Raw genomic sequence first — 20446 nt, 5'->3', positions numbered from 1 at the left:
GCCTTTCTGACTATTACTAAATGATGTTTTATGATAACGCCTACATTCAATTAAATACATTATTGAGCCTGATTTGATTCATGTTTTACTAATCATACATTCGGTAATATTTGTCTATTATACAATGTTTCTGTTCGTTTTTACTCTGCTATTGTTTTCAGTGAATAAGCTATCAGCTATTACACATTCGTTTTTTCTTTCCCTGCATCTGATATCATTTTTTTCTGAATTTATTCAAAGTCATTATTATGTCATGAATGCCACCTGATATGTGCTATAGTTGATCAAATCAAAGTTTATTTGTATAGCACCTTACAACATCCCAATGGTGCCCAAGGTGCTTCACAAGAGTAAAAACACACAATAGCAAATGAGAACAGGGTAAGATTGAATAAGATAGATAGATATCCTGTATTCATTGATTTTCTTATCATCTAATGAGTGCCACCATGACTGATATCATTTATCCTCAATTCACTCATTTATTATTTAATGAATGCCACCATGTCTGCTATTGTTTATCCTGAATTCATTCATTTAACATTATCTACCAAATGCCACAGTGTCTGATATCGTTGATCCTGATTTCATTGATTCATTATTATCGAATGAATGCCACCGTGTCTGATATCATTTATCCTGAATTCATCAATTCATTCTTATCTAATTAAGGCCACAGTATCTGTTATCATTTATCCTGAATTCATTGATTTATTTTTATCTAATTAATGCCGCCGTGGCTGAGAGCAAATATCCTGAATCCATTCATGCTAATGAGTGCCACAATGTCCGATGTCATTTATCCTGAATTCATGAATGTCTTCTTAGGGACATTACCACAGTTTCTGATATTGTTTATCCTGTATTCATTCATTTATGTTTTCACATTTCGTGGCTCATTACTGTACTACTCATAAAACAAGTTTTTATGATGAAAAACCTGTAAAACCGTCATTTGGCTTCCACGGGAGCTCATGAAACCTTCAACTCATGCTTATTGTGGTTGAGACAAGCTATGAGTGTGTTCTTGCAATTCAAACCAGCCCATCAGGGAGCGCGTTCAGGACAGGATGCGGTGTTGTGTCACGCTGCTGGTGAATCATACTGTATGTTCCAATACATTGAAAATATTTGACTTCCAACACGTTGCAATAAGGCACACACAAGCACTGGAGTTCCTGCACTGCTTTTCATGCACACCCAAACAGAAAGCACACACACTGATTTTCTTTCTGGGAATTGTTGTGGGGATAAAAAAAAAACAAAAACCCAACAACCTTTGGACACCCTGTTGACTTTGGAGACGCGCTCTCGACTTTGTGAATAACTTGTGTAAATTATTGAAAGCACAAACAATGGACAAGTAGGGCTCAACGTGTCAACCACGGTCACGGTTAAGGAACCCTACTGGACATAATAGCCTGTTATTTTTATTACATTTTTATTTATTCATGTGCCATTGCCACAAAATGGAAAGTGTCACGTATTTAAGAACTCTAATAGAAGTATGCCATAATTCACTTTGAGCATGCGTAAAAAAATACTATTAGCTTTTTGTTCCATTTAAATTTAATTCAGATCGTTGTTTATAATTATTAATACAATATGTATTACTGATATTTGTATCATTAATGGTAGCGTCAAAGTAAAGGTATAGGCTTTCGCCGGTTTAAACAGCCTTGGCCACGTGGCTTCAAAATAAGAAAAGCTAATGTGACTCTGAACCTGGCAGTCTATTGTCAAGCTCAGTAGTTGAGGAAAACAGTTGTGAAACGTCCCCAAAACGTCAAATTGACAAAAACGTTGTTGTATATTACACAAAAAATGCGGTGATATTGTTTGAATGGTTTTACTCTGACGTACTGCGGAAGTGTGTGTATTTCCCTTTGCTGAACACAAGCTTTAGCTTGTTCAGCGCTCACATTTCAAGCTGCAACCGCAACGGATGGAGGCGAGAGCGGATCTTTCCCCTGTCTAATGATCTCCATCTCGGATACGAGCACATAAGCATCTCCGCGGGACGAGAAAAGACACTTTTCGGTTAAAAACAACAACAACAAGACAACGAGCGTGTGAGGCGTTTGTTGAAAAGTGTGTGTGTGTGTGTGTGTTGGGTGGTAGAACATTGCCAGCAGTGGATGTGTTAGCGAGGACATTTTGACACCAGCTGGCCAGGATGGGCTGCACGCTGAGTACCGAGGACAAGGCGGCGGTGGAGCGGAGCAAGATGATAGACAGGAACCTGCGGGACGACGGAGAGAAGGCGGCCCGGGAGGTCAAGCTGCTGCTGCTGGGTAAGTAAGGCCGGTGGGAGTGGGTCGGTGGGCGGCGGCGAGGCTGGCGAGCTACGCCCTCATTTCACAGCCACGTCGAGGGCTGCATTTTTGTTATTTTAATGGCATTTTTATTCTGAGTCACTGCTAACTTCCGTTCTTCATCAATTTTGAAGGCAATGTTTCCACGAAAAGTTGCTTTTACTCTCGAAGAAGAGGTTAGTCAAGTGGCGGCCCCTGGGCCAAATGTGGTTCATTAATGACATCATGCCGGCCCACCACTTCAGTTCAAAACTAGACAGCCACTAACGACAAAGCACTCCTGTCATATAGAGGATTTTTGACGAACGTTTTTTTTTTTTTTTTACAGTAGGTCTTCAAAAACAGCAGAACCCTTGTGTCACATATGTGAAGAATTATCGATTTGCGTTTTTGCAGTAAATTACTAATAACAGAAGAGCGCTCCTCTCATACAGAGGATCTTTGGCATGCATTTTTTGCAGTTGGTCACATACAGTATATAGAGACTAGCATTCTTGCAGCAGTTCCTCAAAAACAGGTGAGTGCTTCTCTCATATAGAGGATTTTTGGTCAGCATTTTTGCAGTCGGTCCTTAAAAACAGCAAAGTGCTACTGTCTTTTGGAGGATATTAGACTAGCATTTTTTTTGCAATAGGTCTTCAAAAACAGCAGAGTTCTCTTATCACATATACACTATAGAGGATTATTGACTAGCATTTTTGCAGTAAATGCCTAAAAACATCAGAGCGATCTTATCACATAGAGGATCTTTGATGGCCCTCAAAAGCAGCAGAACGCTTCTGTCATATAGAGAGATATTTGGCCTTAGAAACAGCTGACTGCTCTTGTCATATAGAAGATCTTTGACTAGCATTCTTTACAGTTGGTCCTCAAAAACAGCAGAGATTCCTGTCGCATATATGGAGGATTTTTACTTGTTTTTGCAGTCAATTCCTAAAAACAGCAGAGTGCTCCTGTCATATAGATGATCTTTGACCAGCATTTCTTCAGCGTTAACTTAAAAACAGCCACGCGCTCCTGTCACATGGAGGATCTTTGACTAGTATTTCTGCAGCGATAACTTAAAAACAGCCGAGTGCTGCTGTCGTATATAGGATCTTTGACGAGCATTTTTGCACTTTCCTGTCATGTAAATCAGGGGTGTCTGAATTTTTTTTCCACAGAGGAACGCATGCATGAATGTAGAAGGGTGGGGGTGGTCACCTGGATACATTTAGTAGGTTAAAGATGCTGAAAAATGTACAATGTAGGTCAAAATATGCTAAACTTGTCTGAAGAAAACATCCACATCTTAGCTTTGTGTTGAAGGTGACAAAGCAAATGTGTGTAATATGTTCATAATAGATCTTATTCAGGGGCCAATAAAATAAAAAACAAACTGGCCCTTGGCAGGACTTTGCTAGTGGTTTTCGAGAAGAACAATTGAGTTGCCGTGCCATGGCGTACAACTTCTGCATTCCTGCACATGCTCATTCCATCCCTCTCAGATGGCTTTGTGCTGGTAGAGCCACCTCTGGGAATCATTTGTGTCCCTCAACAATGGCGGCTTCCTCTTGTCTGCTGCGCTGTAGAATGCTGCCAAAAGGCTTGCCAGCGCCCAAGTCAGGTCCCTTTTTTTAGCCTCCTTTTGCCCGCCTGTGCCAAACATAAATCCCGTAGATGATGAGCATTTGTACCCAATCATTTGTTTACCAAATCACATATTGTTTATTTGGTGTGGATCCTTTTCACAAACGTTGTTATGCTTGTAAATAAAGAGCACAGGAGAGAAACTTTTCCGTCCACCTTCAGCAAATGTTGACATGAACACAGCAGTGCAGCATGCGGGTTGCCATTTCATCTAATATCAATAACAAGGAAGACGATCCCCTTATTATGACTTCATATTTTGCAGGTAGTTGACATTCCGCAGGTGCTCGGAGGCCAGTCGCTGCTTGCCCTCGGCGAGTTTCGCACATGCTTGTTGGAAAGGTTTTCATGAGCTCATCACGCGGCATCTCTGTTTGCGTTGCCGCTCTGGTTATGATAGCAGCGTGCCAGGTCGCCTCGCCTCGCCCTCGCCTCTTCTCGTAGGCCGGCCGTGTTTGATCCCGTCCGCTGCGGTAACCAGGTAACGCAGAGGCCTCTTCAGGTTACTGCTTTAGGTGAGGTGAGGCCCGCCTGCTAAGAGAAAGCCTAGAAAGAAGGCGGGAGGGGGTGTAAGATGACAAGCCCCGCATTAAAAATGTACAAGGTAGTTGAGGAAAAAGATATTTTGGCTACCAAGCAGAGTGGGTTGATTAGATGCCGTACCATCAGTGATATCACTCATTATAATCAATGTTATTGATTGTTTTGCCTCTTCAAACAAGGTCCTCAAAAACAGCAGAGCGCTGCTGTCATAGAGAATCTTTGACTCCCATTTTTGTAGTCGGTCCTTAAAAACAGCTGCACGCTCCTGCCGTTTGGAGGATCTTTGGCTGGCATTTTTACAGTAGGTCCTCAAAAACAGCAGAGCCTTCCTGTCACATATGTAGAGGATTACTGACTAGTGCCGTAAATCCCTAAAAACAGCAGAACACTCCTGTCATATAGAGGATCTTTTATGAGCATTTTTGACAGTAGGTCTTCAAAAACAGCAGAGCCCTTCTGTCACATATGTAAAGGATTATCCACTAGTGTTTTTGCAGTGAATTACTAAAAACAGCAGAGCGCTCCTCCCATATAGAAACTTTTTGGCCAGCATTTTTGCAGTAGGTCCTCAAAAACAGCAGAGCCCTCCTGTCACATATATAGAGGATTACTGACTAGTGCTTATGCAGTAAATCCCTAAAAACAGCAGAGCGCTCTTCTCATATAGAGGATCTTTGACCTAAATTGTTTGCAGTTGGCCCTTAAAAACAGCAGAGTGTGCTATTATTATTATTATTATTATTATTATTATATTGCAGTATTATAGATTTTTTTTGCCTCGTCAAGCAATGGAGGCCAAATGGAGTGCAGTACCAGGCTGCAACCATGAGGGGTGCTGCTGATTCAAGCTCAAGTACTTTATTGATTGTCAAATAGTCCTTCAAGGCAATTGCATCAGTTTAAAAAAAAATATGGACCATCCTAAAATGAACATCATTAAAAACTTGGCTACACGTCCTTCCAAGTCTGTGATGGTCACAGGAAAAGGGCACGCGAACGCGTCCCTGTGAGCCAGCTGGCGCTCTGGGCTCTTTGACTCTTTTGTCTTTATTTGGCTCTCGTCACCGCAGTCTTCCAATTATCCCGCTGTTCACATTGCCGTGCAGAAATAGGCCGTGTCTCGGTTCACACACTAACATTCTTACGCTTTGCCTTATGGGCGCGTTCACAGTCACGGACACGCGTGTCTTTCTCTCTTCTGCGCCTTCTAAAGATATGAAAACAGATGACAACGAGGCAGCTAATTAATGCACGTCATGGAATAGAATTTTGGGAACTTCTTGGTTTCTTCATAAGTTTTTTCGGCATTCTTAGCTGTTTCATTTGATCTGTTTTTGTATCTTTAGAACAGGCCTAAAACAGAAAGACGTGTGTGTTCATGTCTCACATAAGGATTGTGGATGATGGGCTAAATTCCCACCAAAATTGGGGGAGGAACGATGGCGCTTCAACACATCAAGCCTTATCAGCTTCCTGAAACGCCAGCATCGCTACCATCGCCCGGGGCTTGTTCCTATTTCTGTGGCATTTAGAAAATGCAAAATATGTGCCATAGGCAACCAGAGGGCTAGAGCGATCTGTGATTTCATGGTGGACATGATGGCGCTGGATGACCAGCCATTTAACTTCATTGAAGATACGGGCTTTTGTCGGCTAGTAAAGGCCTTGCAACCACGCTTTGTACTTCTGAGCCGCCGCTGTTTCTTTTTGTATGTTTTATTAATAATAGTGATGTCAGTGATATTTGACGACGACAACTCAACAGGTGCAGTTTGTCAAATCCAACTTTGTTTGAGTCCTCCTTGAGTCACCTCCAAACTACACTTCCACTACACATCTACATTAAAACTAAAAATAAAAAGTGATCAGTTATCTTTATCGGCTTGAAAAAAAATATTGCGCAGTTCCATTTTCTGAGGCTCCCGCATGTGTGGATGAGTCATGTTAAAAATTGGGCCAGGGAGAGGAAGCAAGGTAGACGAGTCAGAAGACAGCATATGGAAGAGACATGACTCACATGAAAATGGGTGGCTAATTTTAGAAGCAATGAAGCAGAAGCTGCCGTGGGGTTTGTTTTTTGTTGTTTTTTTTTTCATATTAAAGTCGAGGGATACGTAACGTGACTCCGCATGAACGGCACCACGTGGGGCCCGAAGCGCCGCGTCAGCCTCAAAGCTGCAAAACCACCAGGAGTGGTTAGGGCCTGGATGCACGCCCTCATGGAGTCAGCGAGGCTACCAGCGCACAAGCAGCGAAGTCACTCTTTACTGCAGCACGGCTTTGCTCACCATGTCATCTGCTCACCCGTCTTTTCACAGGCAAATAACAAACACACATTGATGAAAAACTCATCTGAACAATATCTTTATATTATCTCCACAGTTTTGTGACTTCTTTTGTTTTTGTCTTAAAGCATGTTTTTGTTCTTTCTCGCATAGCATAAAAAAATCTAATGTTTTTCATTGGACAGCAACAGCAAAAATGTAAAGCAACTGCATATTTTCTGAAATTTGTGAAAATATTTTGTAAAATTCAATTTTTAAGATATTTTTTTTCTCTTTTCAAGAAAACTACAAATATTTTTTTTAACGGAGATCATTTTACATGAAAAATATTTTTCTTTTTTTCTGTTTGTAAGAAAAATATTTCTTCTATTATCTCCATTTAAGAACTTTTTTCTCTCTCTTTTCAAGAAAACTAATAATAATTCTATTTTTAAATACTTTGTATTTGTTTATATTATACTGTATTTGTTTTATATTAGTTTACAGAAATAGTTTATATTTTGTTAAAATTTCTCAATGTAAAAAGATATATATTTTTTTTAAAATAAAAGAAAATACCCCTCCGTGAATCACCACCTTACCGTGGTGGAGGGGTTTGTGTGCCCAAGTGATCCTAGGAGCTATGTTGTCTGGAGCTATATGCCCCTGGTAGGGTCTCCCAAGGCAAACAGGTCCTGGGTGACGGGCGAGACCAAGAGTGATTCAGAAGACCTTTATGAAGAAACACACGAGGAGAGACCGCACCTCGCCCGGACGTGGGATACCGGGCCCTCACCCTGGAGCCAGCCCTGGGGGAGAGGCTCGCAGGCGAGCGCCTGGTGGTCGGGCTCTCACCCGTGGGGCCCGGCCGGGCTCAGCCCGAACAAGCCACATGGGATCTCCCCCCCCGTAGACCCACCACCTGTGGGGGCAAGCATAAGGGTCCGGTGCATTGTGCTTTGGGTGGCGGTCGAGGGCGGACGCCTAGGCAACCTGGTCTTCGGCAGCCAAATCTGGTTCTTGGGACATGGAATGTGACTTCTCTGGCAGGGAAGGAGCCCGAATTTGTGAGAGAGGTTGAGACATTCCAACTAGATATAGTCGGACTCACCTCGACCCTCAGTTTGGGTTCTGGATCCAAACTCCTTGAGAGGGGCTGGACCTTGTTTCTACTCTGGAATTGCTGCTGGGGAGAGGCGGCGAGCTGGTGTGGGCTTATTAATAGCCCCCCGGCTTGGTGCCTCTGTGTTGGAGTCCCTAGGACACCCTAGGCCGCACGTCTATGATCGATTTTGTAGTCGTATCATCAGACCTGTGTCCGCATGTTCTGGACACGCGGCTAAAGACAGGGGCTGAGCTGTCAACTGATCACCACCTGGTGATGAGTTGGATTAGATGGCGGGGGAGGATGCCAGACAGACCCGGGAGACCCAAACGTGTAGTGAGGGTGTGCTGGGAACGTTTGGCACAGTCTTCTGTTCGTCGAGTCTTCAGCTCTCACCTCCATCAGAGCTTCGCCTGCATCCCCGGGGAGGACGAGGATAGTGAGTCCGAATGGGCTCTATTCCGTGCCTCCATTGCTGAGGCAGCCGATCGGAGCTGCGGCTGGAAGGTGGTTGGTTCCAGTCGTGGCGGCAAGCCCCGAACCCGATGGTGGACACCAAAAGTCAGGGCTGCCGTCAAGCTGGAGAAGGAGTCCTATCAAGCATAGATGGCTTGTGGGACTCCTGAAGCAGCTGATAGGTACCGGCAGGCCAAGCGGCATGCGGCTTCGGCGGTGGTCGAGGCAAAAACTCGGGTGTGGGAGGAGTTCGGTGAGGCCATGGAACACGACTTTCGGTCGGTCTCGAAGAGGTTCTGGCAAACCGTCCGGCGCCTCAGAAAGGGGAAGCAGTGCCCGGTCCACACTGTTTACAGTGGGGACGGGGGCCTGTTGACCTCGACTGAGGATATAGTTGGGCGGTGGAAGGAATACTTCTCAATCCCACTGACATACCTTCCATTGAGGAAGCAGAGGCTGAGGACACGAACGCGGACAGTTCCATCACCGTGGCTGAGGTATCTGGGGTAGTCAAAACGCTCCCCAGTGGCAAAGCTCCGGGGGTGGACGAGTTTCGCCCTGAATTCCACAAGGCTCTGGATGTTGGGGGACTGTCTTGGCTGACACGTCTCTTCAACATTGCATGAAAAATTGCTCCCTCCGGGTTGGGAATGACGTGGTGAAGAGAGAGCTGAGCCGGAAGGCAAAGCTCTCAATTTGCTGTTTGATCTATGTTCCCACCCTCACTTATGGTCATGAGCTTTGGGTCGTGACCGAAAGAACGAGATCGCGGATACAAGCGGCTAAAATTTGTTTTCTTCGTAGGGTGGCGGGACTCCCCTAAGAGATAGATGCTAACGAGCCAGTATCAGAGTAGTTCATACCCAACTACAGGGAGCTACACTTCCCTTTGATCGGAGGTGCTAATGGCAGGAGAGGATTAGACCTCAACTCCACCGGCTTAGTGTAAGGAACCAATAGGAGGAGGGTGTTGGCACACCAATTCCGCCCACTCTTACTGTATTTAAGGCCTAGGCTACCAGCACTTGTTAGTTCGCTGACGAAGCTCTTCGGATGAGGAGCGAAACGTCCGACACCTTCTTCACAGAAGTACAGATGACGTCTCAAGAAGCCTTTCCCTCGTTGGACAACTCCTGTACGACTGAGAGCCTACACAGACACAAAACTAATAATACTAAACTAATAAAAATGGAGGTCATTTTTTGTAAGAAAAATATTTTTTTATTATCTATTATCTCTATTTAATTTGTTTTCTTTTTTTAAGAAAAGTAATAATAATAATAATTGTTACTTTTAAATAGAGATAATTTCACATTAAAAAAATAATAATCTTTTTCTCGAACAAAAATACACATTTTTTTATTTTCAAAATGTGTACTGTTGCTGTGTAATGATTTTTTTATTTATTTTACGTGACAAAGAACATAAATTATAAAAGAAGAGAAGCGGTATAGAAAATGGATGGATGGATGGATGGAAAAAAGTAATTATTATTTTTTAGGAGGTTTGGGATTTTTTTTTTGTCCAAATGTCATGGTGATATTTTTGGAAACACGTGTAACCTATAGCTGTTTTTTTGATTAAAAAAAAATGTTTACCTGACGTCATTAGCTTGAACGTTTTCATTGGACAGCAACAATATATTTTTCTCTGATTTTGTTTTTTCCATGAGGTTGAGATTTAAAATGCAATGGAAATTAGAACAACATACTATACAGTGGATCCCCGATGTACACGGGGGTTACATGGTGTTACCTTCCAAAACCACCATGGACAGTGGACACACCCCTAAAAATGCCAAAGACAAAGACTTATTAAACGCATTTTGAATGATAAAATGTACAGGTTATCACCACTAATGAATGACAATGCAAGATGACGGATAGGAGAACAGATGGAATAGGAGTCACGGTTTAGCCTTTAGCCTGGTCGTCAGTCAGGCTGTATGATTAAGCTGTCCATTTGACACTCTATTATCACATATTTTTATATTTGTGTGACTGACGTGTGTTTTCTGTGAAATCTGTGTTCGTAGAAAAAAAGCATGATTGGCTGGGATTTCCCGCTCATATATTTTTTTAAAGTTAGACATTTGCCAAGATGCGGGGTCATATACTGTACTTTGCAAGGAACAAGGAAGGCCTTTTTGTTGAGCATGAAGGAAGTATCGAGGCTGTTTCTATCACAACATGCTTTGTGATAAAATTTTACTTCCTTTTTTTTCTCTCAGCGGCCGAGGCAAGCAAAGCGGTGTCAGGATCTTCACTGCGAGGCTCATTTTAGTTCGTGATCACGGAAAGTTGCCGGTCACGGCAGATTACACGAGGCCTTCCAAACACAACATGAGATTTACTGGCGCCAAACAGGACGAGCAGTCATCTGACGGGCTGGTGGCGCAGCGCAGCCTTTTTTTTCCACCGGCCTCGCGCCTCCGCCGTCGCACTTTCAAGCCTCGCAGCCATGCAAGGGTTAAACACGCCAATCCCCCTCCCCTCCCAATATGAGAGCGACAAGGCCTGTTGAAATATTTACGTGCAGTCGTAAAGCTCTGCCATTTGTCCATCTTCTCTTGCAGGCGCTGGTGAGTCGGGAAAGAGCACCATCGTCAAGCAGATGAAGTGAGTTGGCCAAGGACACGCCCACAACAACTCTGACATAATCATATATATATATATATATATATATATATATATATATATATACATATATATATATATATATACTGTATAGATTTTTTTTTTCTCTCTTGACGGGGACGAAAATCTTCAGCCAGGCTTAAGATAGAATAATACAAATGAAAGTAAACGTGTTCATGTTATAGCACATTTAAATAATGATTTTAAAATGATAGTACCCATCCGTCCATCCATTTTCTATACCACTTGTCCTCACCAGGGTCGTGGGGGTATGCTGGAGCCTATCCCAGCTGACTTTGGGGAGAGGTGGGGTACACCCTAATAATTATAGTAAATTAAATAATATTAAACATAGATAATTATTACAAAATTATAGTAATAAAATAATTATTATAAATTAATTAATATATACTACATTTAAATAATTATTAAAAAATGTAGAGTAATCAAATAATTATTATAGTAACTCAATTAATATTATAGTAAATTTTAATCATGATTTTAAAAAAAAATTCTAATAAAATACTAGTTATTTAAATTTGTATTATTCTATCTTAACTGTGAATCCTGGCTGGAGATTCTCCCCCCAAGAAATCAAGTTTTGCATGTCAATTTTGCAATAAAAACCCCCAAAGATGAATAAAAGCTAAATTAAAAAAATAAAAAATGACGTATATTCTACACAAATGTGTGTAGTGTAATAAATCGTAGTCCATTATATAAGAAGTAAAATCAGTTTTGTGTGTGTCATAAATAACCGCTAAAATAAGGTTTTAAACGTGTGTGATATGTGTGTGATGATAATAATACTGGTGTAATAAATGAACAAGTTAAATAAGTTGGTGTATATATCTGTATGCTAGAAATAATACAGGTGTAATAAATCAGAGTAAAAAATATGAGTATTTATACATTTATTTATTAAATAATATAATAAAAATCATAATAAATATAATAATACATATAATTTTAAAAAAATCTGCCCGTTTCTATATTCTATATGTATTTTTGGGCCAACTTTATCCCTTTTTTTCTGTTCATGACTTTTTTTTCGGCCAAAACTTAATTTCTGACATAATGGTTACAAGTTATAGCGCCATAGGTGTCACAGCCTGTAGGTGTATTACAGCGGTTTCAGTGCTGCGTTCGATAGCTTTGCTTTCCAGGTTGAGGTAGGAGGGACATGCTGAAAATAGTCAGAAACGTTCTACCTCATGGCTCTCGGTGCAGAAGATGCAATTTTACGCTCCTTCTCCACATTGGTCCAAATAAAAAAGGAGGATTTTGTGCGGCGGTTCCCCTAAAGAACCTGCAGGGAAGACTAGAAAGATCTGTGAGGTCACACGCCTAAAATAAACTCCACGAGCAAAACCGTGGCGAAAGCGAGTCATTGGAGAAGGTCATGGAGGGGAACGAGGAAAACTGCTAACAGTTTTTTTTTTATTTTTATTTTTTATTTGATTTTATGCCGCCTTCTCCCGACAGGATCATCCACGAGGCAGGCTACTCTGAGGAGGAGTGCAAGCAGTACAAGGCGGTGGTGTACAGCAACACCATCCAGTCCATCATCGCCATCATCAGAGCCATGGGACGCCTCAAGATTGACTTTGGAGACACCGCCCGAGCCGTGAGTTCCGCTCACACACGGGGGGCGGGGACTTTTGCCATCAATTGCAAAAATAAACCATTAATTTTCGTCATTTTATTATTTATTTTCATGTATCTTGAAAGGTACCTGCAAATAAGTTGTATGATAAAGTGCCATAACATTATTTGGAGTACATGAGAAAGCGGAAAGGATGGAAACATGCTCATTTATGAACAAGTACAACACAACCAGTGTGGTCATGGCTATAATGCTGCACCAGCACTGATTGCATTGCATTTTATAGCGCATGCCGAGGTAGATAAAGCTGCTGCATACTGCTTTATCTATTTTATTTTATTACGATTATTAATGAAGAGTGCTGGTGGATGCTGCTTTCCGACAAGCTGTTGTCCTTCCTAGATATGAATGGAGGAAGGACTGTTGGAAGTTTGTGTAAAAACGGGCTGTTTTCCTTCCTAGTTTTGAATGGAGGATGGCACGTTAGCGTTTCGGGTTCAAACAGCCTGTTTTCCTACCTGGTTATGAATAAAATTGTCTGTTTTTCTCCATACCTTTGAACAAAGGAATGTATTTTACAGTTTTGGGTGAAAAACGGTCGTTTTTCTTCCTGGTTTTGAATAGAGGAAGGCGTATAATGTAATATAATGTCTCTTCTGTTGTTGTTGCTTAATTTATTGGTATTTATGTTTCTTATGTTCTTATTCTTTTTCTTGTGTTTTCTTTCTTTTCTTGGGAGAATGAACAGAATAAGAATTTCATTGCATAGTATAACTGCTGTTTTACTGTGCACATGACAATAAAACTCTTGAATCTTGAATCTTGAATTAACAGGTTGTTTTCCTTACTAGTTATGAATGAAGAAAGAACTATTACAAATTTGGGTTAAAACTGGCTGTTTTCCTTCCTGGTTTTGAATATATGAATGAGAATTAGAGTTTCGGCTTTAAACAGGCTGTTTTTCCTCTTAGATATGAACAGAAGGAGTATTCGAAAAACAGGTTGATTTTCTCCATACTTTTGAACAAAGGAATGCATTTTAGAGTTTCGGGTGAAAAATGGTCGTTTTGCTTCCTAGATTTGAATAGAGGAAGGCGTATTAGAGTTTTGTGTTCAAGCAGCAGAGTATAAAATTGGCTGTTTTTCTTCCTAGTTTTGAATTAAGAAGCATTTTGGGTTAAAACAACCTGTTTTCCATCCTACTTATCAAAAAAGGAATAAGTTTCAGCGTTTTGGGTTAAAACCTGCTGTTTTCCTTTCTGCTTATGAATGGAGGAAAGAGTATAAAATTGTCTGTTTTTCCTCCTAGTTTTGAATCAAGGAAGACATGTTAGCGTTTGGGGTTAAAACAGCCCGTTTTCCTTCCTACTGTTGAACAGAGGAATGAGTTTTAGAGTTTCGGGCTAAAACCGGATGTATGTATGTATGAATAGAGAAAGGATTATTGACAGGCTGTTTTACTTACTAGTTATGAATGGAGGAGGAACTATTAAAATTGTGGGTTAAAACTGGCTGTTTTCCTTCCTAGTTTTGAATATAAGAACAAGCGATAGACTTTCGGTAGATATGAACAGAAGGAGTGTTCGAAGTTTGTGTAAAAAACAGGCTTTCCTTCCTAGTTTTGAATAGAGGAAGAACTATTAGCATTTGGGGTTCAACCAGCCTGCTTTCCATCCTGGTAATTAATGGAGGAGAGTATCAAATTGGCTGTTTTTCTTCCAAGTTAAAGTCATATTAGTATTTCAGGTTAAAACAGCTTGTTGTCCTTCCTACTTTTGAACAGAGGAATGAGTTTTAGAGTTTCGGGTTAAAAGCGGCTGTTTTCCTTCCTGTTTTCCTTGATTTGATTTTTTAATGATATGAACTGATGAAGAGCCCTGACGGACCATGCTTTCCGACAGGATGACGCGCGGCAGCTGTTCGTGCTGGCGGGTTCAGCCGAGGAGGGCTTCATGACCGCCGAGCTGGCGGGCGTCATCAAGCGGCTGTGGAGGGACGGCGGTGTCCAGGCGTGCTTCAGCCGCTCCCGGGAGTACCAGCTCAACGACTCGGCCGCCTAGTGAGTCAATTCCCGTGCACCAGCCTGCCACTTCATTAGGTACAGCGTGAAGCGTCACGACGGGACCCACATAAACCAGACTTTTATCTCCGATGTTCCACAAGGAGAAGATTCCAGCGTGGCTGTCAGGGATGTTGTGCAAGTGTGAGGCAGCTGATAACAAAGCAGCGTCTGTGTGCCGTGCTTTGGGTTGTTTGTTTTCCTTGCGCGTATTAGCACGCCTGTTGCACAACCAACAACAGCAGCTTGAAGTCATGAGAGAGACGCTTTTCTTGTTGAAAGACCTGACCTCAAAGAGCTCAAATCCCAGCATGAACTCACCCTTTGCTCCTGTCCCGCCAGCTACCTGAACGACCTGGACCGGATCTCGCAGGGAACCTACATCCCCACACAGCAGGACGTGCTGAGGACCCGTGTCAAAACCACGGGCATCGTGGAGACACACTTCACCTTCAAAGACCTGCACTTCAAGTGAGCGCCATCTTCAACGTGTCATCCATTTCCTGACGGTGACTCAGAAAAGCCCCGTCGTGTGCCAGCGTCGACACAATTAAGGACGCTTGATGACTCACTCGTGGTTATTTACTGAGCGCAAGCAGGAAGTGGGGAGCGGGAGGCCAGGAGATGATGTTAGTGTAGATGCATTTTACGAGCATCATCCGCTTTGCTATTGTTGGCAAAACATTTATTTTATAAGTAGAAGTATTATTACAGTATGTGGTAAGTCAGGGGTGTCCAAAGTGTGGCCCAGGGGCCATTTGCAGCCCACAGCACATTCTAAAAACACAATGTAACAAGAAAACTTAAAAAGAAAACAATAACGCCCTGATATTATGAGGAATAATTACATCATTTTCGTAGCATAAAGCTACAAGAAAGAAGACTGTTTTTTAAAGTCATAATATCATGAGAAACAAAGATTGAAGTTGAATTTAAAAATTGGGTTGCGGGAAAAGTTAAAATGTTACCAGAATAAAGTCAAAATATTATGGGAATAAAGTCATAATTATCAAAAGAAAGTTGAAGTACTTGAAGTGCAATAAGTTTTTAAAAACAGAAATAGGAGGGGAAATGACAGCATTGTAGTAGCATGAAGTTGAAATATGAAAGAAAAAATGTTTATTTTTTTGTTGTGTGTTATAAAAATATGCAAAGTAATGTTGTCATTTTTGGAAAAATTAGGTTGGGGGAAAAGTTGTAATATTATGACAATATAGTCAAAATATTATGGCAGTATGTTAGAATATTGCAATTGACAAAGAGAGGAAATTTGAAATATTTGGAAAATTAAAAAAAAACAACAGCAAAATGGGGGGGGGGGGGGGGGGTATTTAAAAAAAATACACTTTTTCACATATATCTCAAAATCTACATATAATATACCTTTTTAGCATATTCCATAATATTGCATCCTTTCATTTTTCAGTATGTGGCCCTCGCTGGAAAAAGTTTGGACACCCCTGTAGGAGATACTTTAAAAAAATGTGTTTTTTGATTTCATTATTATTATTTTATTATAATTCTGTCAGGAAAGGTACCTGCCGGTATATGTGTTGTATTTTGTCTTATTTTTATTTTAATCATTGTTTTTGTTTTATTGTAAGTATTTTACAGTAGATACTTTTACTAATTAGATTTTTTCAATTGTCCTTATTATGTCTTATGATGGTTTTATATAAATATATTTTATCGTAATTCTGTCTTAGCAATCAATATGTGTTATATTTTGTATTATATGAACTCCATAAGAAAGACTGACCACTGCCTTTTCCCAAAGTGACTTTCTTTGGGCTTGTGATTGGCTAAAATGTAATCTTATGGGTCATAGCGCCACCTGTCTAAGTGTGCTGTCCTTCCAGGATGTTTGACGTTGGCGGCCAGCGTTCCGAGCGTAAGAAGTGGATCCACTGCTTTGAGGGCGTGACCGCCATCATCTTCTGCGTGGCCCTCAGCGACTACGATCTGGTGCTGGCCGAGGACGAGGAGATGGTGAGTAGTTTGGGACGCAGGTGTCTTGGGGAAGGTCGGATTCTTAATTAAAAAAAACAAACATTAAATAAAATGTTTTATTATTCGTCCTCTCCTTCAGAACCGAATGCACGAGAGCATGAAGCTCTTTGACAGCATCTGCAACAACAAATGGTTCACGGACACTTCCATCATCCTCTTCCTCAACAAGAAGGACCTGTTTGAGGAGAAGATCAAGAAGAGTCCTCTCACCATCTGCTACCCGGAGTACGCAGGTCAGACTTTCATTTTAAAACTTAATCCTTAAATTTCACCCTTCGATAGTGCTTCAGAACTAGGAAGGAAAACAGCCTGTTTTAACACAAAATTGTAATACTTGTTTCTCCATTCAAAATTACTATTCCCTCCTCTGCTCATAACTACGAAGGAAAACAGCCTGGTAATGCTTGTTTCTTTATCACAACTAGACAGCAAAATAGGCCAAAGGAAAACGGCCAGTTTTAACCCAAAACGCTAATAGGCCATCAGAGGTTTTAACCCAGAACTGTAATACTGCTTCCTACATTCAAAACTAGGAAGGAAAAAAGTCTGTTTTTATAATATTTGACGATGACTTCCAGGCTCAAACACGTATGAGGAGGCGGCCGCCTACATCCAGTGCGAGTTTGAGGACCTGAACAAGCGCAAGGACACCAAGGAGATTTACACTCACTTCACCTGCGCCACCGACACCAAGAACGTGCAGTTTGTCTTCGACGCCGTCACCGACGTCATCATCAAGAACAACCTGAAAGACTGCGGCCTCTTCTGAGGGCTGACGCGCACAACAACATTTTTGGGAGCAGGGGTTTTGGGTAAGGAACGGCAGAAGATCAGAGTTTTTGTGCCCCCACCCATCATTTGGAGCGCGGTGGTGGCCTGCGTGCTTGTTGTGTTGCCTGCTGACTCTTCTCTGAATCTCCTTCGCACGTCTGCGTCCCCGCTCTCGGCACAGGAGGTCTGAGCGTGTAGCCTCCATCGCCTCCATTCTTGCCATCGCCCGTGCAGCACAACAACAAGATGAATATTGTTCCATTTGGATCAGGAATTCCCCTTTTTAATGGCTGTAAAATAACATCAACCTTGTATCAGACCTTTCAACATCACCGAGTGTTTGGGAAACACAAACAAAGTGGACGTGACTCGTAGATGTCAAACACAAATGAAGATGGCGGACGTTTGTGCCACGGAAGCTCGGCACTACTTTCCCACGTGTGTACTGTTCTCCACGGAGAACCTTTGTAAACTCATCTCCCTGATTTTGATAATAAAAAACACACAAGTCACCTTTTGTGTCTCTGTTTTTTACAAAATTGATTTTTGATCCAAAGGTCCACAGTCTAGGTAGCAGAGGTGAAGAGTCCAAGGGTCTAGGTAGCAGACGTGAAGGGTCCATGGTCTACATAGCAGCGATGAAGGGTCCGTGGTCTAGGTAGCAGAGGTGAGGGGTCTGTGGTCTAGGTAGCAGAGGTGAGGGGTCTGTGGTCTAGGTAGCAGAGGTGAGGGGTCTACGGTCTAGGTAGCAGAGTTGAGGGGTCTGTGGTCTAGGTAGCAGAGGTGAGGGGTCTACGGTCTAGGTAGCAGAGGTGAGGGGTCTGTGGTCTAGGTAGCAGAGGTGAGGGGTCTACGGTCTAGGTAGCAGAGGTGAGGGGTCTACGGTCTAGGTAGCAGAGGTGAGGGGTCTACGGTCTAGCTAGCGGTCTCCCCAACGGAGGAGTCTATGCTGCATTGATAAGTCATGTCTGCAGGCTGGGGTGTAAATAGAAACAAGCAATGGTGTCTTTGTTCTGTTGACTGTCTGCTCTCTGCTGCCACCTTCTCATGTGGGGGCGGGGGGTTGATAAGAGATGTTATCATCCCCCCCCCCACACACACACACACACACACACACACACACACACAAAAGCAGCTGAAGGGTGCGGACATGACGGGTCTGGACAGTTTGAAGAGACAAGCCTTACCATGAAGTGTTTGCTATTTTGTTCAAACGAGCATGAAGAATAATCCACCAATGACCTTCAACCTGATTCAGATTTAGACCACATGACCCTGGATCCACCTTGACAATGACACCACATACCCCAAAACCTGCTTAGGACTTGGACCGAGTGATTTAAGACCTGCTTGAAACTTGGATCTTGTGTAAGACTTAGAGTAGACCTAACAACCTGAGACCTCCGGTCTTTAATGACATTTGGACTAAACTTTAGATTCAAGATTCAAGAGTTTTATTGTCATATGCATGGTAAAACAGCAGTTCTACTATGCAATGAAATTCTTATTCTGTTCATTCTCCCAAGAAAAGAAAGAAAACACAAGAAAAAGAATAAGAACATCAAAAACATAAATACCAATAAATTAAGCAACAACAACAGAAGAGACATTAATACAAATAAATAATACAAATAAATAAATAAATAAATAAAGTGCTATGAGTGTGTGTGTGTGTTGCGTGCGGCGTGTGTGAGTGCTTCGTTGAGAAGCCTGATGGCCTGTGGGTAAAAGCTGTTTGCCAGCCTTGTGGTCCTGGACTTCAAACTCCTGTAGCGTCTGCCTGACGGTAGGAGTGTGAATAATGAGTGTTGTGGATGTGTGCTGTCCTTGATGAGGTTGTGTGTTCTTCGTAGGACTCTAGATTTATAAATGTCTTGCAGTGAGGGGAGGGCTGCCCCAACAATGTTCTGTGAGGTCTTGATCACCCGCTGGAGTGCCTTCCTATCACGTGTTGTACAGTTACCGTACCAAACAGTGATGGAGGCGGTAAGGACACTTTCCATAGTGCATCTGTAGAAGCAACTCAGGATTGTGGTGGACATGCCAAATTTCCTCAGTCTTCTCAGGAAGTACAGTCTCCTTTGGGACTTCTTCAGAATTTGTTGGGTGTTGTGAGACCAGGTGAGGTCCTCGCTGATGTGTGTGCCAAGGAACTTGAAGGTTTTCACCCTCTCCACCTCAGTCTCATCAATAAACGGGTCTATGCGGCTCCTTTTCCCTTGTTCTTGGGTCGATGATCACCACGCAATCGTAGGTGAAGAGCGTGTAGAGGAGCGGACTCAGCACACACTCCTGTGGGGTCCCAGTGCTCACAATTCTTGAGCTGTATGTGAGATTGTGGACTCTGACTGACTGGGGTCTGCCTGTGAGAAAGTTAAACACCCAGTTACAGAGGGAGGGTGACAGGCCAAGTGTGAGGAGCTTATTTGTGAGTTTGTGGGGGCTGACTGTGTTAAATGCAGAGCTATAGTCTATAAATAGCATTCTGACATATGTGTCCTGGCCCTGTAGGTGAGAAAGGGCTGTGTGGATGGCAGTGTTGACTGCATCATCCGTGGACCGGTTTCTGGCGATATGCAAACTGTAGAGGGTCCACAGTTGCCGGGATGCTCTTTTTGATGTGGGTCATAACTATCCTTTCAAAGCACTTCATAACAATAGGAGTGAGTGCTATAGGGCGATAGTCATTCAAGCAGGTCACGTTGCTCTTCTTGGGTACGGGCACTATGGTGGTGGACTTAAAGCAGGTCGGTACAGATGCTTGTGCAAGCGACAGGTTAAATATGTCAGCAAGCACATCAGCTAGCTCTGATGAGCAAACCCGAAGTGCACGGCCTGGGATGTTGTCTGGGCCTGCTGCTTTTCGTGGGTTTGTTTTGTTCAGAACCCTGCGCACATCAGCTGATGTCACCATGAGAGGTGAGTCCTGTGTGCTCCCCAGGTTCAGCCACCCTCTCTGCTCATCAGGAGTTTGGGTGTCAAAGCGGGCATAGAACTCGTTCAGCTCATCTGGAAGTGTGGTTTGGCTGGACGTGGCTACGCTACTCTGCTG

The 20446-nt window shown here is 42.5% G+C and overlaps 1 protein-coding gene across 1 annotated transcript; it reads left to right on the top strand.

Annotated features, from left to right (window-relative positions):
• Positions 1 to 1927: 1927 nt before the first annotated feature.
• gnai1 (guanine nucleotide binding protein (G protein), alpha inhibiting activity polypeptide 1) lies at positions 1928 to 17906 on the top strand. Its single transcript, XM_054752802.1, has 8 exons — positions 1928 to 2294; positions 10888 to 10930; positions 12434 to 12575; positions 14456 to 14613; positions 14956 to 15084; positions 16473 to 16602; positions 16703 to 16856; positions 17202 to 17906. Exons 1-8 carry the CDS (start codon positions 2177 to 2179, stop codon positions 17390 to 17392), a joined length of 1065 nt encoding a protein of 354 aa, XP_054608777.1. The 5' UTR covers positions 1928 to 2176; the 3' UTR covers positions 17393 to 17906.
• Positions 17907 to 20446: the final 2540 nt, after the last annotated feature.

This window comes from Dunckerocampus dactyliophorus, chromosome 15, assembly GCF_027744805.1.
Source record: "Dunckerocampus dactyliophorus isolate RoL2022-P2 chromosome 15, RoL_Ddac_1.1, whole genome shotgun sequence".
Taxonomy (NCBI): domain Eukaryota; kingdom Metazoa; phylum Chordata; class Actinopteri; order Syngnathiformes; family Syngnathidae; genus Dunckerocampus; species Dunckerocampus dactyliophorus.
Note: the sequence above shows the minus strand (reverse complement) of the source record. Positions and strands in the feature narration are given on the sequence as shown.

What these genes read in the sequence shown, in the direction of transcription:
- gnai1 (XM_054752802.1), top strand. Translation starts at nt 2,177, where the DNA reads ATGGGCTGCACGCTGAGTACCGAGGACAAGGCGGCGGTGGAGCGGAGC. An exon ending in ACCATCGTCAAGCAGATGAA is followed by an intron (nt 10,931 to 12,433) that starts GTGAGTTGGCCA and finishes TTCTCCCGACAG; the next exon opens with GATCATCCACGAGGCAGGCT. An exon ending in TTCAAAGACCTGCACTTCAA is followed by an intron (nt 15,085 to 16,472) that starts GTGAGCGCCATC and finishes CTGTCCTTCCAG; the next exon opens with GATGTTTGACGTTGGCGGCC.